Source organism: Panicum hallii, chromosome 1, assembly GCF_002211085.1.
Source record: "Panicum hallii strain FIL2 chromosome 1, PHallii_v3.1, whole genome shotgun sequence".
Taxonomy (NCBI): Eukaryota; Viridiplantae; Streptophyta; class Magnoliopsida; order Poales; family Poaceae; genus Panicum; species Panicum hallii.
In genome coordinates, this window is record NC_038042.1 from 57,791,706 (window position 1) to 57,817,947 (window position 26,242).

The window sequence follows — 26,242 nt, forward strand, 5'->3', positions numbered from 1 at the left end:
GCGCCCCGTCCGCTCCTCCTTCCTCGCTTCACACGACAGAGGTGGACGGGGGCACACGCAAATCCAGCCATATTTATACCTCCTCTCCTCCTCCCCCGGCTTAGTTCTAGACCCACCTCGCCCGTGCTTATCCCCCCAGAAGCTTCGGCAAAAGCGATCGATCCATCCGCCTCCCGACTCCTCGTCGCGTCGCGGCGCTTCTGCTCCCTTCTCTTCATGCGCCATCGCCGACGCATCAGCCTCTGCGACGCCACGCACGGATAGGAACAGGGAGGGGACGACAGGTTGGCGATGCCTTCGCTCTCCTGCCACAACCTCCTCGAGCTCGTTGCGGCCGACGAGGTGCCCCTGCCGTCGCCCACGCCGCTCCGACTCCCGCGCGTCATGTCCGTCGCGTCCCCGGCCTCGCCCACCTCGCCCTCGCCGCCCGCCCCGCCGCGCCGCGTGATCGTCTCCCACCGCCTGCCGCTCCGCGCGGCGCCCGACCCGGCCGCGCCCTTCGGGTTCGCCTTCACCGTCGACGCCGGCACCGTCGCCTACCAGCTCCGCTCGGGGCTGCCCGCCAACGCGCCCGTCCTCCACATCGGGACACTCCCGGCGGCCGCGGCGGAGGCTGCCTCCGATGAGCTGTCCAACTACCTGCTGGTGAATTTCTCCTGCCTGCCGGTGTACCTGCCCAGCGACCTCCACCACCGGTTCTACCACGGGTTCTGCAAGCACTACCTCTGGCCGCTCCTCCATTACCTCCTCCCGCTGACGCCGTCATCGCTCGGCGGCCTCCCGTTCCAGCGGACGCTCTACCACTCCTTCCTCTCGGCGAACAGGGCCTTCGCCGACCGCCTCACCGAGGTGCTCACCCCCGACGAGGACCTCGTCTGGATCCACGATTACCACCTCCTGGCGCTCCCCACCTTCCTCCGCAAGCGATTCCCGCGCGCCAAGGTCGGATTTTTCCTCCACTCGCCGTTCCCCTCATCGGAGATCTTCCGCACAATCCCCGTGCGGGACGACCTGGTCCGCGCCCTCCTCAACGCTGACCTCGTCGGCTTCCACACCTTCGACTACGCGCGGCACTTCCTGTCCGCGTGCTCCCGGCTGCTCGGCCTGGACTACCAGTCCAAGCGCGGCTACATCGGCATCGAGTACTACGGCCGCACCGTGACGGTCAAGATACTGCCCGTCGGAATCGACATGGGGCAGCTGAGATCGGTGGTCTCGGCGCCGGAGACGGGGGATGCGGTGCGCCGGGTGGCCGAGGCGTACAAGGGGCGGCGCCTGATGATCGGCGTCGACGACGTCGATCTGTTCAAGGGAATCGGCCTCAAGTTCCTGGCGATGGAGCAGCTGCTCGTGGAGCACCCGGAGCTCCGCGGCCGCGCCGTGCTCGTGCAGATCGCCAACCCGGCGCGCAGCGAGGGGCGCGACGTGCAGGGCGTGCAGGACGAGGCCAGGGCCATCAGCGCCCGGGTCAATGCGCGGTTCGGCACCCCCGGCTACACGCCGATCGTGCTTCTCGACGGCCCGGTGACGGCGCAGGAGAAGGCGGCTTACTACGCGGCCGCCGAGTGCTGCGTGGTGAGCGCCGTTCGCGACGGCCTCAACCGGATACCGTACATTTACACGGTCCTCCGGCAGGAGAGCAACGCGCTGGGTGACAACGCCCCCAAGCGGAGCGTCATCGTGCTCTCGGAGTTCGTCGGGTGCTCCCCGTCGCTTAGCGGCGCGATCCGCGTGAACCCGTGGAGCGTGGAGTCCGTCGCGGAGGCCATGAACGCCGCGCTGCGGATGCCCGAGGCCGAGCAGCGGCTGCGTCACGAGAAGCACTACAAGTACGTGAGCACCCACGACGTCGCCTACTGGGCCAAGTCGTTTGACCAGGACCTGCAGCGCGCCTGCAAGGACCACTTCTCGCGGCGGCATTGGGGGATTGGGTTCGGCATGAGCTTCAAGGTGGTGGCGCTCGGCCCCAACTTCCGGCGGCTCTCCGTCGAGCACATTGTGCCGTCGTACCGGAGGACGGAGAACCGGCTGATTCTCCTGGACTACGACGGCACCGTGATGCCGGAGAATTCGATCGACAAGGCGCCGAGCAGTGAGGTCATCTCCGTCTTGAACCGCCTCTGCGAGGACCCGAAGAACAGAGTGTTCATCGTGAGCGGGCGGGGGAAGGACGAGCTGAGCAAGTGGTTCGCGCCCTGCGAGAAGCTCGGCATCGCCGCGGAGCACGGTTACTTCACCAGGTAAAGATCTCCTCACACTGTTTGATTCACTGCTGAGGATCTGCTAGTTGGTACGACGTTTGCTTTGCTTGGATTTGGGTTCTTACTGTTCCAGATTCGGTCTCTATGAATGATGGTAGTGGCTAATTAAGCAATGGTACCACTATATATAAGCCGTACATTTAATTAAGGAGGAAAACAGTTTACTGACCAACAACATATCTAGATGCTGAGCTGGCATGCCTATGCCTAGTCTCAAATCACAATTACTACGTCGGTTCTGGAAGAATCCTAGGAGCATTACTACTTACAGTATGTTCCAACCAGGCAACCACTAACAGCTTACAGTACTTCTATCTCAGCTCACTTTTGGTTGCAAGGAGCATTCCTAATGAGTTGGCCGCTTATATTCCCCTTCAAAAAAAAAAGAGTTGGCCAATACGTGATGGCTCATGGACTGTTTTGACTGCAGGTGGAGCAGGGACGCGCCATGGGAGACCTCATCGTTGGCCGCCGACTTCGACTGGAAGAAGACGGCCGAGCCGGTGATGCGGCTGTACACGGAGGCAACAGACGGCTCCTCCATCGAGCACAAGGAGAGCGCCCTGGTTTGGCACCACCAGGAGGCGGATCCGGACTTCGGCTCCTGCCAGGCCAAGGAGCTGCTCGACCATCTCGAAAACGTGCTCGCCAACGAGCCCGTGGTGGTGAAGAGGGGCCAGCACATCGTCGAGGTTAACCCCCAGGTAAGCCAAACAACGCGTGCATGCTTTTTCCATGCTCAAGAGCCGTAGATTTTTTATTCTACTGCTGCTCGTTGGTTGTTTAGTCCAATTTGAGGCCGTGTACGAAGCATGTCGATCAAATCAACCAGACGTAGCTTTCAAACTAAAGGCATCGGATAAGGATCGATCTAATCCAATCCAATCCAGTCCTCATCCACTACATGCCCGCCCTGGGACAATCTGCATCTTCTCCACGAATAGGATTACGAATGAATCAGCATGGACCACGCCGCGCCGCGCCTCTTGTGGACTGGGAAATCCGCGAGGAACAGGGCAGGGCCTTGTGGTCGTCTTTTTAATTGTTGTGTCCCTCCGAAAGCAACCCGCCACACTACTGAACCATCCATTTGTCTTGTCCGCAACCACTTCGAAATTTCTGGGTTGGTAGTAGCAGAGGAGCGATAACAATTAACAAGTCGCAAAAATATCTTCCTCTGGTGTCGCGCAGGGCATCAGCAAGGGCGTGGTTGTGGAGAGCCTCCTGTCGTCCATGGTCAAGACGGGGAAGGCGCCGGACTTTGTGCTGTGCATCGGCGACGACCGGTCGGACGAGGACATGTTCGAGAGCATCGTGTGCCCGTCGAACGCCGGCGTGAGGCTCCCGGCCACCAGCGAGGTGTTCGCCTGCACGGTGGGCAAGAAGCCGAGCATGGCCAGGTACTACCTGGACGACACGGTGGACGTGATCAAGATGCTCGAGGGCCTGGCCAACGCGCCGGCGCAGCGGCCCAGGCCGGCGGTGCAGCTCCGGGTCTCCTTCGAGGGCTCGCTGTGAGAGATTAATCACGGAAGGGGATTTTTACTGCACAGGAGTAGTACGCTACACATCGAGGAACGAAGAATAACCAACCAATGATGACGACGAAGATTCAGACGTGTGGTTTAGGATTAGCTGCAGTTACAGGACCAACAGGTTTTCTTTTCTTGGTTTCTTTTTTTTTATTCTTTTACATTTCTACCACTCATCGGCCGTGCCTGTACATGCCCCGTATGATAATATGCATGAATGTACCGACCACCTTGTATATGTAGTTGACGATAACGATGAAATCAGAAAAAGGAAAAAAAAAAGGATTCTTTCACTTTGCTTGCCCTGTTGCTTCATCTGTTCCTGGCAGTCCCATTCAGCCACGCCTTTCGCCTTTGCTGCATTGCATTATACAATCCCAGCTCAGCTCAGTATGGATGCCCGCCGGATAGCACCAGCCTGACCCTGATCTGGTGCTCCTTATCCGCCCCACCCAGCTGCGGCGCTTGACGGCAACAGGAGTCGCCATGCCATGTCCGGCTCATTGCTAGCTGTGAGAACGAAGATTGTCAGAGATCTAGGTGAGGCGACGGGAGCCCTAATTATGATTGCCAACTTGTAGCTCGTATACAAGGACGTTTTTCTATCATCGGTGGCGTCCTGCACGCCTGAAGCAGACGTTTCCTAGGATTAGATTAGGAAAAGTTTTGGTAACAAGGAAGGATTTTGGTCCGTTGCTGCCATGATTGCAGTCCTCTCTTTTTCTCTTTTTTCTCCTCAGAAAGAAGCTAGCTTCGTCCTCCTGTTTGTAGCAGTAGCTTACAGTCGATGTGGTACACGCGAGACGTGATGTCAGTTAAAGGCCACAGCGCGGCGGGTGATCCATCATTTCACCTCGCCGGCAAGAGACTTTAGGCGCAATGATTCAGATGTCTGGCTCGACAGCCAGCCACACACTGTCGGTAACCGTACTTGTACATCCGCCACCTGACCCAGGTGAACAGGAGACTCTTTTATACAGTACATCGGATAAGCAAATGGAAGCAGCCTGGAACTTGGTTCAGGGAAGAAAAAATGCCATCCAAAGCTGCATTAAAGGTCTTCAAAAGCCCAACCTTGCCTTGTATTCGTATGACAAAAACTGTTTTGACCCGGTTATCCCCGGAGGTTTATACGAATCTTCCGCTGCTTGGAGCAGCCTTTCAGCAATGCGCACCGGAACCTCAAGTCAACAAAGGTAGTCTCTGACCGTCGGCTGGGATAAGATAAGCACACGCCAACGCACGGCGAGCTTTCCCATCCTCTTCGCTGTGCACGTAGCCGAACGCGATCGATCTCCAGTCCAGTCGATTCGGTGCACACCACCAAACCCCTCCGCAGGATCCGCTAGGATGCCGTGTTGCCGTCTCAGGTTCCACCTTGGCCTCTCGGGCGGGCCACCGCAACTGGTCGTGGCTGGCTGGCTTCCCATGCCGCTGCCGCGCATGGAGACGCTTCCCGGCCCGGCCGGCGGCCAACCCCAGCCTAGCTTGCTAGCGGATGGTCCAGGGCGTGGGGGCGCTGGTCTATTCCTTCTCGCGAGATTAGATGGCCAATTGCAGATCAGGTAGTAGGAGCAATCAGGGTGCGGCTTCTGCCGTTCTCCGACCAGGTTCAGAGGAATTCCGCGCTGAAAGGAGCCTGGACGATCACATCGCAACACGTCGAGCGGCTCGCTCGTGCTTTTTACTGTCCCCGGGTTAGGTTAGGCGGGGTTCCTTTCGGGGCCGGGTGACCGAACGGGGGTTTAGGTGAAAAAAGGTCGGATCTGGGTGTCGAACACGTCTTGTTTTCTGACGGATCGGAGCTGGCCAATTTGCATCGGATCGCTCACGTGCTGCGAAAAGGAAAGTGCCAGGGGGTCCTGATTTCTGAAGCCTTTTGTGGACGCTTCTACTAGCACACGTCTATAGAATTCCCAGTTCCCTTCAACGTGTTTTTCTCGAGTTCCTTATTAAAAGAAGAAACGTGTTCTGAGTTCAGTGGCTGCGTCTGCTTGCAGGTTATCGCGGGTTCTGCAGTAGCCCCTGTTCTCCACTCCAGAGCTACGGCACATTTTGATCCCCATGTTTTTTGCCAGTCCTTTCGTGCCGTGAAACATCAGAAACCTTTCGTTGATCTGACGGTCTTATCGCGTTATCTGATGCCTGGCACCATCGAATGTCAACCTCCGGATGCAGTGCGAATGATCCGAGTTCAGAACGGACGTATACGAGTACCTATCCTTGGACACCGAACGGTCCAATCGAGATCAAACATACACTGCTCATCTGATACTACGCTCGGCTAGGAGAGATGCTTGGATATGACAAGTTAGGCTTCCTCCCTCATCAGCTCGCTTGTTCTGTCTGCACATAATCCAACCTAGCATAGCCATGCCGCCACTTTGGAGTTTCCAGTTCCAGATGATGCGTATCCGTTATCTGCTATCCAGAACGAAGAAGCTGGAGGGGGAAAGGCACATGCCACCGAACAATTGAACCCATGAAGCAAAGAATATCCATCCTTCTCTCCTCCGTTAGTTAGTTCCCTGTACCATGCCAATACCATCATTGGGATCACATGCGCTTGGACGATGGATAGAGGGATCGGGATGGTAGCCGGCTAGGGCTGCAAGGGGAGATCAGATCTCTTCTTGTTCAGCGTGACATCGACCAAGAAATCCTTATCGGCAAAGAGAAGATCCATGGCCCGGCCAGAGGACACGACAGTACAGGCTTCCAAGTGAGATTATACAAATCTATACACCGCATGCCCTCAGCTCAGCAGTCATTGTTCTCGAGCGCTAAACAATTGGCTTGGCGGTAGCATGCAGTAGCAGGCACAGGATCAGAATTTGGTTGATCCGTAGGCATGTGCCGCCGCGAACGACGACGCGTAGGCGCGGCATCGGAGCGGCATCTCGGACGACCGAGAGCGATCGCCCCGCGGCCGTGTCTTATCCGTGGCGAGGGTGGGGGATATGCCCCGCGCCGTGTGCGGATTCCGAGCGACGGGAGCTGAGGCGGAGGCCGGCCGGCTGCCCCCCGCGGCCGGCCGCCAGCAGCGAGTCTACGAGGGCGCGTAGGTGCCGGTGCCGTGTGTGTACTTGTGAGGGCGCGTCGACTCGAGGCGGCGGCTTTCATTCGTCCTAGTCGAAGCGAGCATGGACGGCAAGCTATAGGCCAAAACGAGGCCGTCGCAGCCGTGTGCGTTTATGGCAGGCATCCTCGTGCGAGGTCTCGGCTCTGCGCCTCGTGATCCCACTCGGCTGTCCAAGTTGATTCCTGTGGTGCCGTCTGTTCTAGTGGACGATCGGGAGGGCATATTCGTTGAAAGGAGTAGCTCGCTTGCGTCCGCCCTTGGTCTGCGTACTTTTTTTGTTGACGATGCCATCTTTGGCTGGCAAGCGCCAAAGGAGACATGTGTGTATCCAAACCGCTGACGCTTTAGTTGGGTGAGCGGGACTTTCAAACGGTTTCCGCAGGCATTTAACAAACGGTTTTTGGAGATTCCGATTTTCCAATGCAATTCATTTTTTTTTTACATGTTGCGATGTGGTTAGAGAGCCCTTTAAGATGAAAGTTAGAATCATTTTACTAGTAGAATCATTAGATTTCTTTTTTACGGGGAGGAGGATCGATAGACTTTTGATAAACAGCACTCACAGCAAAGCAAAGCATGGTACTACACCAACTTGGCAAGCCCAGTGGAACTCTAACCAAAACCTGGCAACTTCAAAGCGTCCTAATGGGCTGCGAGAAGAAGTTGGTGGGTCTGAGGCCCATTTGCAGCCTACAGACCTGGGCATCATGCCGGCACCGAAATGGTACCCCCGGCCTGATGAAAGAAGATAGTGCCCCCTGGGCCGCAGGCATAAAAAGGCCCACTCCTTGCTCTCCTACCTACATAGTACATCCTGGCAGCACGAGGCCCAGCAAATAGTAGCAGGATTCCATTTTTAAACAAAAGTAGCAGGATTCCATTATTAGACATGAATGAACACAAATGGCGGTCCATGGAATGCTCGAGATCCACTCGAGAGACCCCGACATGTTTTGTGCGTGCTGGTGGCGACCCACTGCACACACACATACACACAAAAATGGTAACTCAACGGCGGCGCAGTAGCACCGTCGGCGCCGGCGCCGGCGAGGTGACCTCTTTTCTTAAACCTCGCCGGCAAAATCAAATGGATCACCGCATCTTGCTGGGTTTGAAGGGTGTTAATGATGATGCGAAACGGGTATTTTTGGGATCTATTCAAAACTCTCCAGCGGTTACTACGTGCGTTTGACCTGTTTTGCAGCGTGCGGCACGCTTTGCATTAACCACCTCTCTGCTCGTCAAAAAAGCGGAATAAACAAAGAGAGATGCCGTGCAGAGATCTATGTTTTCCGGGGTGGAGTGGTACGCTCCTCCGAGGCGCATTAACTGTTGGAACAGCCTGTAATCTGAAGGAGGCCACCGTTCCGTTGCTAGCAGTGGTAATGGAGGAACAGCGCACCAACTTCCAGAACCTTGGGATGGTGACAGGGAGGAGATCTCCTTCCGTCCAGATCACCAGTCTGCTTGACCCCATTTGCATTTCCATTCCAACACATGCGTAGCACCATTACCTGAATTAGACCTGAACTTCTTTTTGGAAAACTGGTTAGCCCTGAACGTCACATTGCCAGTACTACAACATACAGCACGTTGTATTTGCACTGATGTTGTAACTGCAAGGAAGCTGTACTGATAGTAGCTGACACATTTGATCAAAAGGGATCTGAATTTTGTGGATCAGATATTCAAGTTCCAGGGTTCATCACATCAGTGGCGAGGAAAAGGAAGAGGTAGTAGTATATCCTGGTGGCAGAGAAGCAGAAGAAAAGAATCTTTGTTGAGCGGAGCCGAGCGCCCTTTACAGGTCAGGTTAAGATGCCACCTTCCTAACTCGACAGCACGCCTGCGTTGCAGCTTCTGAAAAGGAGAAAGCCATCCTGCCAGAGTTCCTGATACAAGCAGGAGCAAACAAAGGAGCACGCCGTGTGGTGCGCGCGGCACGGCACGGCACGCTCATCACATGCCCGTCACCGGGAACCAGACGATCGAGCCGGCCGATCGGATGCGTGGATCCAACCAAATGCCCTTTCCATGAGCGCAGCAGAGCTCCTTTCTCTGCCCCGGACTCGCATCCATCGAGATCATTCTGGTTCCTGAATTTCTGAGCAGTAAGCAGAGGATCAGATAAACAATCGGCACTGTCCACGAAGTATTCGTAGTTGCAATTAACAGCAGGAAACGGAATTCTTGGTTGCAATCCAGGACATGTAAAATGGTCGTTTCGATACTAGCAACTGATGATTATCTGAGGGTTTGTTCTGATTCCATGAATGGTTTTGCAGTTCAGTTCATTGCTGCTCACCATTCATCAGTTGCTTCTGATGAGTTCTGATCGGGAATGGCTCCTCACAGCTGAAAGCCTGAAAAGAAGCTGGACTCGAATACACAAGCGAAAGAAAGAATTCTTCAGAGCCTTTTGGGTTTTACAAATTTCTAGCTATTGCAATCACTACTCGATACCACCAATCCGCCAAAGAACACAAAGAAAGAGAGACGGAGAGAGAGAAAATAATTTCCTTTTTTTCCCTCGTCAGGTATCCTGATCATGCACAGCTCCAACTCTGCTCTGTTGCCGGCCTCCGACGACCCAGAGCAGGGTCCTCCTCGCAAACGACGGCCTCTCCTCGGCGACCGACGACACCACGCTGTTGCCGCCGCAGCTCCCGGCCTCGACGTCCCAGTCCGCCTCGCTCCCGCTCTTCTTGCTCTTGCCTTCTTCCTGGTCCTTGCTCACCGGCCACCGGAACGACACCGCGCGCCTCTCGCCGGCCGCTTCCGGATCCTTCTTGGACGACGGCACCATCCAAATCTTGGACACGGAGAAGCTGTCCTTGGTGAGCTTCGCCATGGCCGTGTCGGACTGCTGCTGCTGCTGCTGCTTCTGGACCATTGCTGTGAATGGGAGGCGGAGCGATGACTCCCCGCGCTTGGACGCGCTGAACTCGCACTCCGACATGGCGCCGCGGCGGCGCGACTTGGAGACCGCGGGCTTCTTCTTGGGCGGCTTGATCGCCACGCGGAGCGAGGCGCGCTCGTCCATGACGTACTCGTAGGACCCCATGGAGTGGCACCTTCTTTGCCCGATTCCAGCCTTGGCATTGGCGTCGCCGTTGCCGTCGCTGCTGGTGCCGGCCCCGTCGCCGTCGTTGGCAGTGGCATTCGCATTGCCGTTGCCATCCACGCACATGAACTTTCCCAGCTTCACCTCGACCACCTCCTCTGCTCCCTCCTGCGGCAAAGCGAGACCGCTCGGCTCGCCGTCGGCGTCGACGGTGGCCCGGGTCGCCGACGCGGCCATGTCGCGGGAGCTCTCTGACTCGAGCACCATGACGACGGGGCTGCACGTCGGCGAGAGCTCGGCGAGGAGGCTCCTCCGGCAGAGCGGGCACGTGGAGTGCGAGAGCAGCCATGTGTCGATGCACTCCAGGTGGAACGCGTGGCTGCACTTGGGCAGCAGCCGGAGCTGGTCGTCGGGCGAGAACTCGCACAGGCAGACGGCGCAGTCGAACGGGTCCTTGCCCTCGCCTTGGCCGGCGGCGCCGACGACGTTGCGGTAGAGGAACACCGGGAGCGCGTCGATGAAGGCCTGGTCGATGCCGGCGTCGTGCAGGTGGAAGAGCTGCTGCAGCTGGCCCTGGAACGCCGTGACGCTCTCGGCGTCCTCCCGCGCGCGGCGGCGGCGGCGCAGGCGCAGCAGGTGGCGCACGAGCAGGTGCAGCAGACCGCAGACGAAGAAGACGATCGCCAGGATGGCGACGATGAAGAGGATGCTGGGGCTTATCTTGGCCTCCACGTTGTCGAGCGCCGATGCTGGGGGCTGCGGCGGCGACGACGACGGCGGAGGCATCAGCCACGACGAGTTACCGCCGCTCATCGCAGCCTGGATCAATCTCCCAGCTCACGGAGCCAGGGGAAAGGAAACCGCTAAACCGCTGGGGATCGAAGAAGAAGCTCTGCTTTATGACCAACCCGAAACGACGGAATGGAATTGAATGGAATGAAATCTTTTCGGAGAGGGAAATCGAAATTGCTGCGCTTGGCATGTGCTAGGAGTTTGGGGAGGATCTTGGCGTGGGCATTTTGGAAATCCTGCCTTGGGATTCTTGGACCTTTTGTGAGGGCTGAGGAGCAGGTGGCGGATGGCGATGCAACAAAAGGAAAGGAGTAGAGTACTCCGAGTCCCAGCTACAAGTACTTGCAGTTGCTGGTTTGCAAGGGAGGGAAGCTTTGTGTGAGAAGCCACAGCGGAATAGTAAATTGCAGGGAGGATTAGCCTAGCCTCACCCATGGATTGATTAGAAGAAAAAAAAAGGCAGCGGCATTAGGTGTGGTGTGGGTTAGCAGAACGGCGTCCCTCTGCAGAGGACACGCGAGTGTGGGTCACTCCGGTGAGGTCACCGGGAAGGTGGCAGCGACGGATCAGTGGATGCAGCATTAGAAAAGAAAAGAAAAAGGAAACAAATCGGTGACGCTGCTGATGTCCGTTGATGTGTTGAGATCTGCCTGGTCTCTGTCTTTCTCGATCGCCTCTCCCTTTCTTGCTGGTTTTGTCGGTTGTTTTCTGATTCTTTTCTTGATGGGTCGAGCAAGTCCCCTCGAGCAGAGCTGTACTGTAATCGCATTGACTTTTGCAGGAATTAACAATGACGTGCGCGATTCTCGTTCTGCCCTGTCGCGTGCCCGTCTCTCGTGTACAACATGTACGCTTTTGGCTTCTGGAGGAGAGAACGGCGGCGATTGCCATTTGCTGCTAGTAGCATCGTGGCGTACTTGTCCTGCGCCTGGGTTGCATTGACCTCGACGACCTGCAGCTGCTGCCCTACCGGTACAGGATTCATTTCGAATGATGTCGAATCACGGGACGGGCAGCCGGAGGAGCAGAGGGATTCTGCCGCCGCCACAGGCCAGGTGCATGCGATCCCCATGCGGCCATGCCAAACAAAACCCTGCAAGAACGGTGGTCTCGTCTCGCTTCCATTTTCATGGTGGTCTTTCAGCACGCCCGTGTTCGAAACGTGGAGAGATTCTGATGGTTGCGCGTAAATGAGAGGCGCAAACTGCCGGATCCGATCGGTGCATCTGCCGACAGATGGGGCAGGCCGAATTGATGGCATGATTTGGGAGCCATGGTGCTACGAGAGGCTGCAGCCGGGCAGGCCTCCTGTGAAATTTCCATGGCAGCTTCTTGCCCAGGTCCCCCAGGCGAGCAGATCGCAGACCGTGAGCGGGAGGGACGGTGACAAGGGGGTGAGGGAAAGATAGCGGGGCGCGAATCCCGACGGGGCTTTCAAATGCAGATGCTGATGGCTTGTGATTTGACCTCGGCAGATTCCAGAAGGCTTTTGCCGCGGCAGGCCCCAGGAGCGCCAGTCAATTCCCTGCCCGTGCAACAAGACACGAACCCCGTGCTGCTGCTGCATGGCAAGCCCCAGCTGCTGCTGCCGCCGAGCTGAAGTCGTGATACTCTGCTGGCCAGGAGTACTCCGGGCCTGTTTAGTTCCATCCGCAAAAACGTAAAAAAGCTGTAAACGCAAAAATGCTAAAGGAATCTTACTAATTTGAAGTATTAAATGAAGTCTATTTACAAAACTTTTTGCATGGATGGGTTGTAAATCGCGAGACGAATCTAATGAGCCTACTTAATCCATGTTTGCAACAGTGATGCTACAGTAACCATCCGCTAATTATTGCTTAATTATGGATTAATTAGCATCATTAGATTCGTCTCGTGATTTACAACCCATCCATGCAAAAAGTTTTGCAAATAAACTTCATTTAGTACTTCAAATTAGCAAGATTCCTTTGCTACAGTGAAATTTTGCAAAAACGCAAAATGAACTAAACAGGCTCTCCGTACCAGCTTGCAACAAGTCGCCAGACAGGCAGACACTGTGCTGAAAGTCAAAGCTTGGTCAAGTTCGGAAACTTTACAGTCAGTAAAAGGAGTACGGAAAGCGCAGGAAACATACAGTTTTGCGACACCACAGAGCGGTGACAGTATGTCACCTTCCTGTGTGTATGTTTTGACAAAAATGAAGACACAATCTTCTTCTTACTAGTAGTAGCTCATATACTACAAACGTGGTGCAGCAGCTCCACGAGGTACAGTAACAAAGCAGAAAGAAACCGGCCACATTTCCAGGTCGGAGATCAGCTGACGCACGGTCAAAGTGTACGTGCTCTGGCAAGCTCAGCTCAAATCGTGCTGCCAGTGCCATGGCCAAGCCGCGTTAGCTGCTGGCATGGAGGTGAGCGGTGCCCGGTGGGTCATGGGTGCTGGTGCTGAGGCCACTGGTTATTGTTAAGCTCTTTCCTGCCTGGTAATAAGAACAATCAATGGAAGGGAGCGTCTCTATGCACGGATTATGGGGGGTTTGACATCGGAAAGGTCCAAGGAGTACACTGTTGAGCGAGCTCCAAGCATCATCAGAGGCCGTGCGGCCGGCAAAAATGGGGTCGACCGCCCGGAACCGAGGCGGCGACGAGACGGAGCTCCATCGATTTCCTCCCGATTCTCCTTCCGAAGTCTTCTGTTCTCGCATCGGGTTCACGGCCACACCCCATGGCCATGCCCATGGGGTCTCGGGGAGCGGGAGCGCTGTTCCGTCCCGTTCCGTGCGTGGTCAGCGCGCGCATCCACCTTAATTGTCCCCGCTGATGACGACGCGCAGTAATTCGGGGGACTATTAGCCGCCTTGGGATTCTCTACTTCCACCTCCAAACTCCAAACTTTCGCGTAGGAGCATCTCTCTCTCTCACCTGGGATTTTCGCAGGGCAAAAATTGGCAGTGTTTTTCCTCTGCAAGTTCGTTCATGTGAAATTCATGCTGCTCTGCTGTCTGCACTAGTAGTACTTTACGCAGAGCCCCGGCACAGATTGGAGGGTTGCTCGTTTAGCAGCCCGTACGCCGCCCCAAAAGGAGTGGTTAGCCGTGGAGCCCCTTTTGCTTGGCGCCAGTACAGACCATACCATACAATATCCTATCCCATCGCCGGAATTTAACTCGATCCGGTGGCCTAAAGCATGACATGATTGCCCCGCGAGCTGCTAATCTTGTTCTCATCTGCACATCACAGGGGACTGATGAAACGAGCGGTGGCTTGGATTGCCGTCTGGTCTGATGAGCAGCGCCGACGGCTCGCAGCCAAACCACGCCGGGCCAAGGGAACAGTATAAACAGGATCATTCTTTGCGTCAGGATGCGTGCGTGGTCTCCGGACAGGGAGATGGGACAACGGGGGCTTTGCGTGGAGATCCGTGCTTCAGTTTTTTTTTTTTTTTTTTGGTGACAAGGAGCTTTAGCTTGTTTACTAATGGTCCTTTGTTCGCTGGAGTGCTGGGCTAAGTGGGTGGGGTTGTGGTCCACGAAAACGACGCTGCCATCAGGCTCGGCTCACTAAGGCCCAGGCTGAAAACGCCCAAACTCGCAAACGCTTTTCAACGGCCCGGCCCATGTTCTGCACTAGCTATATCTTCTCATCTTCTGACTGGGTTAGGTATCGCTCCTCGCACGAACTGTCCCACCTCAATATGAAAGTGATTTCCCGTTTAAAAATGCCAAATTGCCATCTGACGATGGCTTCAATCAAAACAAAAATGGCCTGTTGCTATTTCGGTAAGTTGTGCTGTTCAACGTCGAGTTGAAGACAGAATCCAACTTGCAGATTGTAAATTGGCCAGGTAGAAACTGAGTGCATTTTTTCTTCACCTTTTAAAAAAATTGATGTCCCCATTGCCGAGCCGCCAAATGAAGTCTTTAGAAGGTTGACCTCAATAGATGAGTTGTATCATGTAAGTATGTAACACGACGTTAAAATTAACTCGGTGGTGTCACCTCCCATTATCTTGCACAAGCGCATTCCATCCCCACTAAAATTGGTCTACGCAATTACTGATTTTGGAGGTGACTGTCTTTGTCTCCAAATCGCAGTAATATAGGAGTGCGTATTCATTTTTGACACTTTTCATTTTTATTTTTCCATCCAGTTAATATGTTATTTTCCCCCAAATAGTAGTTCGATGCAACATTTTTCTACGAGAAAAACTTAATCGCATGTTACTTGAGTTTCTCGGAAATGACTAAAAAAAAAGTTACTCGGAAATGCACAGTATCCCACAAGGTCACAGATAAGATAACATGATAAAAGCGGACCGCTGCGTGCTGAATGCTTAAATCCATCTGGAAAAAAGAGAAAAGAAGCGCTAAACACGAATCAGCGAAACCGAACACTAGAAAGGAACAACTGGAAAGTAATTTTCACGTTGAAAAATCTAAAGCAAAACAGCAAAAACCTCGTGTCGCGTCCTTGCATCAGCCAATGTCTTTGTCTCCCCGCCTTGCTTTTCCTTGCCAAACCAAGCTCCGAGTACACCAGCACCACTTCGTCCTATCCTAGTGATAATCATCGCCGTCGCCTCCTCTTATTTCCAACAACTACTACTCGTGCTCTGAAAATCAAAAGTGGGGGGAGCAACAAGGAACGGACCTGGAGCGGCACACAAGTAATACGGACCGGGGTGACCCTTGGGGCGTGGAGATTTTTGGCCGCTACCTGCATCTCCACGTCGCCGTCCCAATCAAGATCATTATTTCTTCCTCCTCACTTGTCCCTGCCCAAATCGCAGGGCTTCGTTCTTGCAAATCGCCTCTGGCTTTGCCCCAAGATTCGCCGCCCAGCGCCCTCGCTGGAATCGTGGGTGCTGAGGTGAGGGGAGGGCTCGAGGCGGCCGTCGCTTGCCGCTTGTCTCGTGAATCCCCCGCCGGTCTCTTGTTTTCTTGCGGCGATTCGACCTGATTTAGAGGAGGGAATTGTTCGTATCGGCCCCGTTCTGCTCGGTCGGGACCGACGCAGTTCTGAAGGTGCGTTCTTGTGATCTCCCGGCAACAATACCGCATCATTCAACTCCGATTTCTTGGTTTATGTGAAAAGTCTACGTTTCGTTCCAATTACTTGGAAGAGTCGTTGCTATTTGGCAGCATTATGCCATACTTCAAGTCAATTTGTTGAATTCCTTTCTAAAATTTTGTGTTTTCGCAGGAAAAGCTAGGTCTTTCTTGCCGTTAGCTTGAGATCATCCAGTTCCACTCGCCACAATTGGGGGCCTCTCAACCTGTCTCCTAATCATCCTGGAATGCGGTTCGCCGCAGCCCCGTAGAAGATTGAGAAATTTAAGAGGCATCTGATACGATACGAGGTCTTCTCGCGCGCGCTGAAGGAAGGGTGCTGTGCCCTGAAGGCCTCATCTTGGGTATCCATGGGATTCCTCAGCCTTGTGGGCAACTCCTTTGGGTGCTCTGCTTCCGGTGAGCGGCTTGTCTCAGCTGCCCGCGACGGCGACCTGCAGGAGGCGCGAGCGCTCCTCGAGTACAACCCTCGCCTTGCCCGGTACTCCACATTTGGCGGCCGGAACTCACCGCTGCACTATGCCGCTGCGCAAGGCCACCATGAGGTACTGCCGTTTTTGTCTTCTGAAGAAGCATCAGAATTTGGTTAATGTGTATACCATTTGCGTTCAAATTTGTTTGCTCTTTGGATGTTCAGATTGTCTCTCTATTGCTTGAATCCGGCGTTGAGATCAACCTTAGGAATTACAGAGGCCAGGTATGCTCAATTTCTAGACTTGCCTGTATTGAGTTTGTTTGAGATGAGATGACATAGATGGGTCGATGTGGTATATCTAAGCATATGCTCTGCTACTTATCTATAGACTGCTTTGATGCAAGCCTGTCAATATGGCTACTGGGAGGTTGTTCAAACACTGATTCTCTTCAATGCAAATGTGAGTTCTTTTACTCTTCACGCAACAGCAGCATTTCCTACAGTTTTCCAGATATATTGTTGTGACACGGAAAAATACCTTAACAGGTTCACAGGACAGATTATCTCAATGGTGGAACCGCTGTCCATTTTGCTGCACTGCATGGTCATGCCCGATGCCTTCGTCTTGTTCTTGCAGATTACGTGCCAAGCATATCAAATTTCTTCACCCAGACAAATCATAGATCATCTGAAGAAGATTCAGCTACTGATTTTGATCATGAGTATGTTAGGTGACTTGCATGTTTTTCTCTTTAGTTTATTTTTGTGCACAAATGATGCAATAGTTGTCTTTGCTATCAGTGCTTTGGTCAAGATGGTAAATCAGAAGGCGGATGGAGGCTTAACCCCACTTCATATGGCAGCGTTAAATGGGCATGTAGAGTGCGTGCAACTTTTACTGGACTTAGGAGCATCTGTTTCTGAGGTTACTATCGAGGATGGAACGACTATAGACTTAATAGGTATTTTGCTACCGTTCCTTTTTAACTGCTTTTTTGAACTGTTAGTCCATTGGCATGTACTATATACTTGGCTATTTAACAATTTTGCCTTTTGGATGATACTCTTGTTGTAAGTGCTTAACCTATTGGTGGGAACGTTGCAAGCAGTCAGCAAATTAACAACATATGTGATTCTTCGTCTTAGAAATGGTTTCAATCATTGTCTTGAATGTGTAGTGTAATTTGTACATATGCATATGGCGTGGCTTGGCATGGCTGGAGAGGATGTTTCCTTTAGTGACTTGAAAAACCTTACCAACTTCCTCCTGTTCTTATCTGCAAGTCGATGTCATTCAGCTTTGTATTTTATTGTTCACTTGTTCTCACTTATTAAGATACATTAATTTATTAAGTGAACTATTTGTCTGTTATATTGTCATTTAGTTAATAATGCTGTTAAAAATGTACTTTGGCTTCAATGTGGCAGGAGCTGGTAGCGCCCCACTTCACTATGCTGCCTGCGGTGGAAATGCTGTCTGTTGTCAAGTATGTCCTGCTGGTCAAAAATTTGTTCCAAATGTTTGGCTGAATTCCTTTAATTATGTACTGATAGGGGTTTGTTCGATGCAGCTCCTTATTGCTCGAGGAGCTTGCATTACTGCACAAAATGCTAGCGGGTATGATTTCAAGGTTCTGCTGCATGGGAAAAATAGCTTTCAGTATTCCTGTTAGCACTGTGAATTGTCTAAAGTCCACGTTCATTTCTGTTATGCAGATGGACCCCATTGATGGTGGCTCGTTCCTGGCAAAGAAATTCAATTGAAGAAATTTTAAGTAAAGAACCAGAGGGCCAGATACGCACTCTTCCATCTCCCTATCTTTGTCTTCCACTCATGAGTATCATGAACATTGCAAGGTGATCATATCCCTAATTTCGTTATGTTTCTGTTAGTTCCCTGGTCATGTGGTCCGCATGTGTTAAATACTAAATAACTGTATATCGCCTCTTATTGGTTTCCATGTGGTTCCCTAATTATAAGTGGTTCCAGATTTATTGTTTTCCTAACCATGTGTTACAAATTCTAACACTTAGCAGCCTATCATATTGGACTAATTTTCATTGTTTGTTTCAGAAGTATCTGATGGCTTTATGTCAATTCATTTTGTAGGGAGTGTGGATGGAGATACCTAAACCAGTCACCTGTTTGTATTGACCCCTGCGCTGTCTGCTTAGAAGGGAGCTGTTCTGTTGCTACAGAAGGTATGCTGGCAAATGTACATATGGTTTATTGGTAATTGTAGTTGATGCTTACTGAATTTATACGGGTAACTGTTCTCCGTAATCCTAGCATACTGTTACTAGTCTGAGCTTTATATCAAGTGCTTATATTAGCTTATAACTTTATGCTCTGGTTCACAACCACTTAGTAGCTCAGATTTTCATGATTGCAAACATTATATGTGTTCCGTTTTGTAGGTTGCAAACATGAATTCTGCACAAGGTGTGCTCTATACCTTTGTTCAACTAGCTACACATCAGTGAGCCCAGCGGGCGCAATACCATGCCCTCTCTGTAGACATCCAATCATCTCTTTCATCACTCTTCCTGGCACGAGCCCTATAAGAGAGCTGCCGAGAAACAGCCTTTCATTGTCATTTTGCACAACATGCCCAGCAGTTAACTCCGATTCTTCTGCTTCGATTGCTGCCCATCTGTACCGGACTGAATTCCATTGTGGGCGCATGCCACCGATGGGCTCGTCCTCCTTCCGCTCGATGAGCTGCCAGAGGATACCAGCGATGAAACTGAACCCAGTATTTTGTCTGGGCGGCATGGACACAAACCCCTGCCTTATAAGATGCTCGAGGTTCGGATCTAGCTTGCGGCGCTCGGCTTCCCAAGGAGAGACTACCAGAAGAGCCTGGCCTGTAACCTTTAACCCAATTGTTGCTACTGGCAACTGATAGAGTGGATAGGCATTTGCATGCCCCCAGTTTTGTGCTCCTTTTGAGTTGAGGTCTGTTTTTGTGTATTCTTTGGTTGGTTTGGTTGGTCTGATGTTCGCGTCCCGTTGTGGTATGAATTCGCCGGTCCCAACTCCTTGTTGATATATCAGGAGCAACATGTAACTACAACCTTTCTGGTTTGTAAATAACCTTGTGGTGTTGTATATTTCCCGGGAAGCAATGAAATGCAGAGGCATCGATTTTTCAATGCACAACTCTTGCCTACCCTTGTGTCTGGACCAATACTTGTGTCACTGGTGTTCTTCTCAAAAGGGGCAAAAGGGCAGGGGGCAGTAGTATATCACTGGTGTTTTAGTGGCAGGCACGGAAGAGTCATGTGTTGTGGTTGTTAGTTGCCACTACAGCTTAGTACAAACATGATTGCATGCATGTCCTCCTCTGCGTCCATGTGCTGCGCTCCACGTCGTACAGTTTTGTTTATTGCCGGTCCGCTACGCTTGCTGTCACCAAGATGCACTCACGGATCTGCTTGTCGCACCGACCATGATCCCTTTCTGAAGTGGCCGAGTACGTTGCATCACGAAGAAGTGGCCAAAGGCGGCGGCAACTTTTGCCTTTGGAGAGGCTTTTGAACCTAGTTTCGGTTGTGATTTACCCATGATTGATCGACTGCCAGGTGCAGCTTATACTTGCCTTTTAAGACTCTCAGAAGCCGGAACTCAGGATGGATGGATGCTGTTCACGGCCGGCGATGCTACTGCTACTGGCCCGCATGATACAGCAGCCGGCATGTAGCAAACTGTTTCTGCGGAGAACAACGGCCGCCGCGGCTGCAGCACCCAGCAGGCGTTAGTGGTCACGGCCTCGCGGGAAGAGTGACCGCCGGCTGGGGGATCCGGAGCCCTCGCGGCAGCTCGGTGCGGCGCCCGGATCGGCAGCGGCGGCGTGCTCGGCCGCGGGTGGGCGGCGCGGCCCCCCGGCAGCGGCGGCGCCCGCGTGTCCGGCGCTTGTCATCTGCGAAGCTCATATCGCCGGCTCCGCGGCCCTGAGCGGATGCAGATCGGCACCGCGCGGCGCGGACGAAGAACGAGACGCGTGCTGGCTGCGGAGCGCGCCGCCCGGGGGCTGTCGGCGCGCACCGCCCGCCGGGGCGTCGGGCTCGTGGTCGTGCGCGTCCAATCGCTGCTGGGGTCGCCAGATATACCAGGTGCAGGTGGAGCGACGCCGACACGGCAACTTGGGATGAAACGAGAAGACGGAGGTTTTTTACAGAACAAGCGAAACTACAACTCGGTACATGACTGAATTTTACAGAACATCTACATACACAGTGCAGATGATTCAGCTTCCAGCATATAACTCCGGCACACCCTACATGTCTTGATGATCAATGTACGCATAAGTGGGACAACCGTTTACAACAAGCCAGCTAGTAGCTCAGGAGGGATAGGCGGTTGAAGAGGAGAGCGGCTAAGTAGGAAGCCGTGGGAGCATGGGCAGGGACGGGAGAGGAGCGTGGCAGTGAAAATGACCCAATCGCTAAGGACGAAGGCCTTGCAAGGTCAAGAAAACGTGATAAGAGTGTGTTGGCGGAGATGATCGGATGGGAGCTTTGCACCACCAGCAAAAATAAAAGAAGAAGAAACATAAAAAGAAAAAGCTCAGTGAGGATAGCACCGTGGGGAAGCTAGCTAAAGATTTCACCGAGGAGCCCATGAACCGTGGTAGCAAAATACAAGATGACAAGGACACCCAGCCACCACGAACTACAACCGGCGAGTGTAGTGGTAGAGGACTGAGAGGCTGGAGAAGCTGAGGTGATATGCTTGCTGGGGACAAAAGCCATGGCTCTACCGAAGCTAGTTTGTAGTACAAGACGCCTGAACTCCGATCCCAAGCTGCAACTATGATCTGAGACATCACATGAGAGGGGACCTCTTTTTATACTGCGAGGTAGGAACTAGAACACGAGAGTGATCTGAGGCTATGGAAGAAGGGGGAGTAAATGGCCGCGAGCGAACTCGGTGGAGGGGGCGCAAAAGCAGCTTCAATGGCGCCCTCGCCTACTCCTGTGTTTTCCTTTCAGAGCTAGAGCTGCAGGCTCTGCCGAGAGGAGTTACTGGCGTTGCCACTGTCCTGCACCGTGATGTTACAGCCACGTAGCGAAAGCTATTGGGCTCTGTTGATATCTGTTCTCGACAACTTGACATGACATGCGTTGCAATGCAATGCATTTGGATGGTACAGATCAGGATTATACTACTGTGCTGCTGTGCTGGGAGTACTATGCTGTGCCAACCTTATCCTTGTAGTATGATGATGGTACGCCAAATCTCTCTTTTCCTCTGACCGATCTTCTTTGAACAAGAGACTACTTTTTTATTTTTCCCTCTCAATATTGCTAGCATATATAGTGTCATCATACTAATGACACTAAATATTTAGTACAGCCGTACTTTCTCCATCCTTAAATATTTATCATTTTTGTTTCCCGATAAACAACTTTGACTAAATATATATATTAAAAACTATTAATATTTTATGGTATATAGTTAATATTATTAGATAGATATTTGAATCTAGTTTTTTAATAAATTTATTTGGAGATACAAATATTACATGTATTGTACAAATTGAGTCAAACTTTCGGCACAAATGACAGTTAATTAGGGATAGAGGGAGTAGATGTTAGCAGCGGCAACATCATCTCTGCATCACTTCGTGGGCAATGCTTCATGGGACACTTTAGTACTAGCCTTGTACATGTAGCTCTGCACCCTTTTCAGAATTCAGATTACTCTGCACATGAACGAGCCAAGCAGCGCACCACATTTCTCGTCTACTACCACACGCAAGAGATGTGGTGTCAGCTGGTTCATGACTCATCTCCTGTCTCGGTGCGTCATATTGAAAACCGATCGATCGGCTCAGGTCAGGTAGCAGGCAGAAGTTCAGAAAGCTTTCTGGCGGAAGTCTTTGTGCGCCTGTTTGCTGTCTGTGCACAGGCCCATCCTTTAATTTTCCTAGTGTTTCAGGTTCAAATTCCCTGATCGGGCATATTTGCTTTGGCATGTGAGATTCCTAACTGATAACTATATATCTCATTGAATCAGGCGTTGAATTTTGTATTGATTCGCGCTCACAGATTTTTATGACGGCATGGTGCTACTGGAACAGCACCATCACTCCTCATAAGATTCAGAGTTTCAGACATTTACATGAGAAAGTGACCGGCAGCAGATGTAGGGGTTAAGGAGGAGAAGAGAGAGCCCATGGCGCCATGCCCTATCGCTCCTGCTGCAGCTCGTACCACTTTTAGCTACCTGGTAGCGATTTACTGCGTGCTTGCAACTCGCAAGCATGGGCAAACACACTCCATTGCCTATTTGCCTTGCCTGTCGGTACGTGATCTCGGAAGCTGAAAGGGAGAGGCCAGCGATGCAGACGCTGAAAAAACGCAGCGAGCAGCGACCGAGAAGAAACGCGACGCGGTCGCGCGCATTGATTGGGAGCAGAGCAGAGCAGATCAGCAGAGGGCTCTGGCCATGGCTACCGGCGACGCCGCGGCAAGGCGTGTGCATGCGCCGCGCGCAGGATGGGATGGTGGGATGTGACAAGTGCTCCTCCGCTCCGCCCTTCCATCCTGGGTTGAGGTGAAAGGACAGGGATGGCTACCTGCGCGCCTACGACTACGTGCAGGCCGGCCGGCCGGCCGGCGACGTGCATGTCGCTGTGCGCGCGTGAGCTGCTGAGCTCGCCGTCCATCCGTCGCCGTGACTTGATTGATCCTGAGCGCGGCTGTGCGCCTGGGCCGGCAGGGTTCCTGCACACGTAGCTAGCGGCGGCACGTTCGCTTTTGTCCCGTGCTAGGCTGCTAGTAGATAGCTAGCGTCGTCGTCGTGCGCACGCGACATGGGTGCCATTGCTCATGACCGACAGTGTGCTGCATTGAGCCCTGGTTATTTCCGCAGGACAAATCACATGGCACGCGTTGCTACCATGTCATCGTAGTTTCTACTCTGAACTTGCCATCGCGCACCACCTCTGAATCGAATCCCGAACTCCGGCGATCCAAGAGGGCACGAGAAGGAAGGAAGCAACGGGGGACACGGACGGACGGCGCCAGCGCGCGCGCCGTCCGTCCACGGACATCTGTGTCACGCACCAGCCCACCACCCCTGTTGGCCCGTTGCCGCATGTTCCCCGGATCATGCCGCCCCGGCGCGGGCCCCCGCGCGCACGCGACCCGTCACTTTCGGGCGAAAACGAGGTAGATACATAGCGCAAGGGAACCAAGCCATCGATGACGATCAGCAAGCAAGCATGCGCGCACGAGCCAGGATCCGGCAGAAGCTTCCGATGGAGCGCTCTCGCACCCGCCGGCCGCGTTCCGCTGCGCTGCGCCCGCCTTGGGCGTTGGCCTGGTTGGTGGCTAGCGACCCGTCCGCGCTTAAATTGGCTGCTGCTGCTTCAGTTCAGTGCGTACCCGTGCGTGCACAGTGCCTGGACGTACTGGGCTCGATCGAAAAGTGATCCACTCCATCCTGCATAAAAAATCCCCCTTTTTTTCGATCCTTTTCCTTTGCCTTGCTACAAATTCCAAATTTTCTTTGGCAAGAGCTCTGCTACCATGTGCCGACTGCCGAGGATATTCAGAAGCAAAGTGACAATATAGTATGACGTGGCTTGTATTTGGTCGATGGTTATCTTGATCGTGGACTGGATGATAAATCGAGACACGCAAGGTTTGGTCTTGTTCTAGCTTGCCGTTGTTTTACGTAGTAAGAGGGAGGGGCAAGCCGCAATGCATGTGAATGAATATAAGCTGCGCTCGTCCATAACAAAAATCAGAAAGGATAACTGATGGAGCTGCTGCTAACTGCATACCGTGGGCATATGTGCATGCAGTCACATGCGCGCCACCAGCGGGCGCACTCATAATACGGGGGATAATTAAGCTAGCTAACCCATCCCGCTAATCAAGGGCCATGAGTACGACCTATGTGTCTACTAGCAGCCATGCTCATGAACCAGATAAAAATTCAGCTTATTATTAGATTCTTGAACGGAATGGAGTAGTAGTATTTCACTGAAACCCACACATTTATGCGCACAGCTAGCATCGATCGATGATCATGCAATAGCTAGACACTCCCCGAAAATAAAAAGAAAATTGCATTACTACTATGCTATAGTCAACTTCCGGGGACAAGTGTACAGCTACTGTTCACCTAAGGCTGGAGAGCTGCTGATACATAACATGGGAGATGGGGCCTCTCTGCTAGTAGTCCGGCCTTTAATTGGGGGGCATGTCAAGTACTGGTACTTGCTAACAAGCAGCAGCAGTATCGTCGATCGTATGCGGAGGGAGTCTTCATTAATCCACGCAGCAATGCAAGAGGATCGGAGGAGCGGCCGGGGGGCATGGCTGTGTGGACCTGGGCCTTGACCTCTCCCATGTGCCGCCATGTGCACTGTCTCCTCGCCGTTTAGCGGTTTAGGGCCACCGTACCGCCTCGATCTCTCTCTCCTCCCAGCCAATCCAAGCGGCATATATAGCTAGGCTCTCATCCTCCCATTGCCACACACCACTCCTGTGTGTGTGTGTGATCATCAAGCTTCTAACAGCCTGCCTCTCGCGTCGTTGCTTCCCCCACCCCCCCCCCCCCTCTCTCATCAGCTCACAAAAACAAATGTCTCCTCTGATCTTCCACGAGCTGGAAACATCATTATTTATTACTAGCTAGCTAACTCGATCGTCCGTGATTAACCAGCAAATTAGCATCCCGGGCGGCCGGATTTGTTTTCGTTTCTGAGCTGTTGTTAGTACATTGTTCTTGTTCCATTGCCGGCCATTTGTTGTCATCAGTCATCACCAACGACCTCCGTCCTGCCGCTGCGTCTTGCTCGCGTATCCTTCCATGTCTTCGGCTGGTGGTAGTAGCCTGGGCATGCAGCCGGGGTCCAAGAGATTCAGGGACGCGATCCTCAAGAACCTGCTCCTAGGGCTCGGGAAGGGCAGCGCCGCCGCGTCGAGGGGCATGGGCCTCCACGAGAGGAGAAGCGCCATCAGGCGCGCCGCCGACGCCGCCCTCGCCACCGCCAGGGGCGCCGCGCCGCGCTGGAGCCGGTCCCTGGCGGCGGAGCTCTCGCAGGGCGGCCGGGACGAGCACCTTATTCGCCCTGCCAGGAGCGCGCCTTCGTCGTCCGAGTGCAAGTCGCCGATGAGCAAGATGGTGTGCAGTAAGAGGATCCCGAGGAGGAGGCTCCGGGCGCGGCCGAAGAGCAGGGCCACGGCGAAGGCTGCCGGCGTTCTCGCGAGGGTCTTGGCGAGGAAGAGGGCCAGGGCGCTCAGAGAGATCGTGCCGGGAGGGAGAGGGATGGACGAGTGCACGTTGCTGGGTGAAACCCTAGACTACGCCGTGTCTCTCAAAGCTCAGGTCGAGGCGATGCAGCTGCTGCTGAGGACTCTTCAGGCCCCCAAGAACCCTAGTAGTAAGTTTTCTCCTCCTTCTTCTTCTTCTTCTTCTTCTTCTTCTTCGTTTTCTTCTGATCTCTTGACTGCTGAATTTGGATGCATGGTGGTGGTTGAGAATCTTCTTTGTTTCCTGGTGATTTCTTTTTTGGAAAATAAAATTTCCTGGTGATTTCACCGACCATTTGTTTTTAGGCCGTGTATGGGGAAGGCATCTAATTAATACAGTGTTGGGTTCTTGTGGTGTTTTGCAGTGCTGAAGAATCAGTAAGCGAGGAGAGGGAACTCCGTACTGAAATGTGATCAGAATCGTTCATTCTCCTTCCTTTATTCTCCTGCTACTCTTCCTTTTCGCTTCTTCTCTGTAGCACTGAGATCATGAGGCATGAAGGCTCATGTGTCCATGTTATGCATGTGTACACACTAGCAGTGCGCTACTATGTAGATACGGTTACTCCATAGATCCATGTACAGCTATGTAACTCCCTGTGTCTGTATTAGGAAGAAGCAACTCTTGTAGATTTCGCGCCGTGCTCGGGCAATATATATGTACTAAGTATATCCTGGAGGGGATGCTCTCCTGTACATGTGCATTCGATCCTATTGTTTGCTCTGTTACAAGAGGAAATGTACTACTAAAATGCACTAGTTCAAATTTC

The 26,242-nt window shown here is 52.9% G+C and overlaps 4 protein-coding genes across 5 annotated transcripts; 3 read left to right on the forward strand and 1 right to left on the reverse strand.

Annotated features, from left to right (window-relative positions):
* The first annotated feature begins 31 nt into the window (after window positions 1-31).
* Window positions 32-4,086, forward strand: LOC112879926 (probable alpha,alpha-trehalose-phosphate synthase [UDP-forming] 11). Its single transcript, XM_025944369.1, has 3 exons — window positions 32-2,240; window positions 2,692-2,965; window positions 3,453-4,086. The coding sequence occupies exons 1-3, from the start codon at window positions 292-294 to the stop codon at window positions 3,777-3,779; spliced, it is 2,550 nt and encodes an 849-aa protein (XP_025800154.1). The 5' UTR covers window positions 32-291; the 3' UTR covers window positions 3,780-4,086.
* A 4,998-nt stretch (window positions 4,087-9,084) lies between these two features.
* On the reverse strand, window positions 9,085-11,330 carry LOC112899243 (RING-H2 finger protein ATL13-like). The gene has a single exon (XM_025967644.1). It carries the CDS (start codon window positions 10,750-10,752, stop codon window positions 9,409-9,411), a length of 1,344 nt encoding a protein of 447 aa, XP_025823429.1. The 5' UTR covers window positions 10,753-11,330; the 3' UTR covers window positions 9,085-9,408.
* A 3,913-nt stretch (window positions 11,331-15,243) lies between these two features.
* Window positions 15,244-19,362, forward strand: LOC112900310 (probable E3 ubiquitin-protein ligase XBOS32). Of its 2 annotated transcripts, XM_025969134.1 has the most exons (12): window positions 15,258-15,381; window positions 15,505-15,739; window positions 15,918-16,329; window positions 16,422-16,481; window positions 16,588-16,659; window positions 16,746-16,921; window positions 17,001-17,161; window positions 17,628-17,686; window positions 17,771-17,817; window positions 17,916-18,056; window positions 18,310-18,401; window positions 18,618-19,362. In XM_025969134.1, exons 3-12 carry the CDS (start codon window positions 16,135-16,137, stop codon window positions 19,103-19,105), a joined length of 1,491 nt encoding a protein of 496 aa, XP_025824919.1. In that variant the 5' UTR covers window positions 15,258-15,381; window positions 15,505-15,739; window positions 15,918-16,134; the 3' UTR covers window positions 19,106-19,362. The 2 variants fall into 2 exon arrangements, with proteins under 2 accessions (XP_025824912.1, XP_025824919.1); XM_025969127.1 differs by having other exon boundaries at window positions 15,244-15,739.
* A 5,393-nt stretch (window positions 19,363-24,755) lies between these two features.
* LOC112902113 (transcription factor IBH1-like 1) lies at window positions 24,756-26,242 on the forward strand. Its single transcript, XM_025971045.1, has 2 exons — window positions 24,756-25,603; window positions 25,838-26,242. The coding sequence occupies exons 1-2, from the start codon at window positions 25,030-25,032 to the stop codon at window positions 25,852-25,854; spliced, it is 591 nt and encodes a 196-aa protein (XP_025826830.1). The 5' UTR covers window positions 24,756-25,029; the 3' UTR covers window positions 25,855-26,242.

What these genes read in the sequence shown, in the direction of transcription:
- LOC112902113 (XM_025971045.1), top strand. Translation starts at nt 25,030, where the DNA reads ATGTCTTCGGCTGGTGGTAGTAGCCTGGGCATGCAGCCGGGGTCCAAG.
- LOC112899243 (XM_025967644.1), bottom strand. Translation starts at nt 10,752, where the DNA reads ATGAGCGGCGGTAACTCGTCGTGGCTGATGCCTCCGCCGTCGTCGTCG.
- LOC112879926 (XM_025944369.1), top strand. Translation starts at nt 292, where the DNA reads ATGCCTTCGCTCTCCTGCCACAACCTCCTCGAGCTCGTTGCGGCCGAC. An exon ending in GAGCACGGTTACTTCACCAG is followed by an intron (nt 2,241 to 2,691) that starts GTAAAGATCTCC and finishes TTTTGACTGCAG; the next exon opens with GTGGAGCAGGGACGCGCCAT. An exon ending in TCGTCGAGGTTAACCCCCAG is followed by an intron (nt 2,966 to 3,452) that starts GTAAGCCAAACA and finishes GGTGTCGCGCAG; the next exon opens with GGCATCAGCAAGGGCGTGGT.
- LOC112900310 (XM_025969127.1), top strand. Translation starts at nt 16,135, where the DNA reads ATGGGATTCCTCAGCCTTGTGGGCAACTCCTTTGGGTGCTCTGCTTCC. An exon ending in GCTACTGATTTTGATCATGA is followed by an intron (nt 16,922 to 17,000) that starts GTATGTTAGGTG and finishes CTTTGCTATCAG; the next exon opens with TGCTTTGGTCAAGATGGTAA. An exon ending in ACTGCACAAAATGCTAGCGG is followed by an intron (nt 17,818 to 17,915) that starts GTATGATTTCAA and finishes TCTGTTATGCAG; the next exon opens with ATGGACCCCATTGATGGTGG.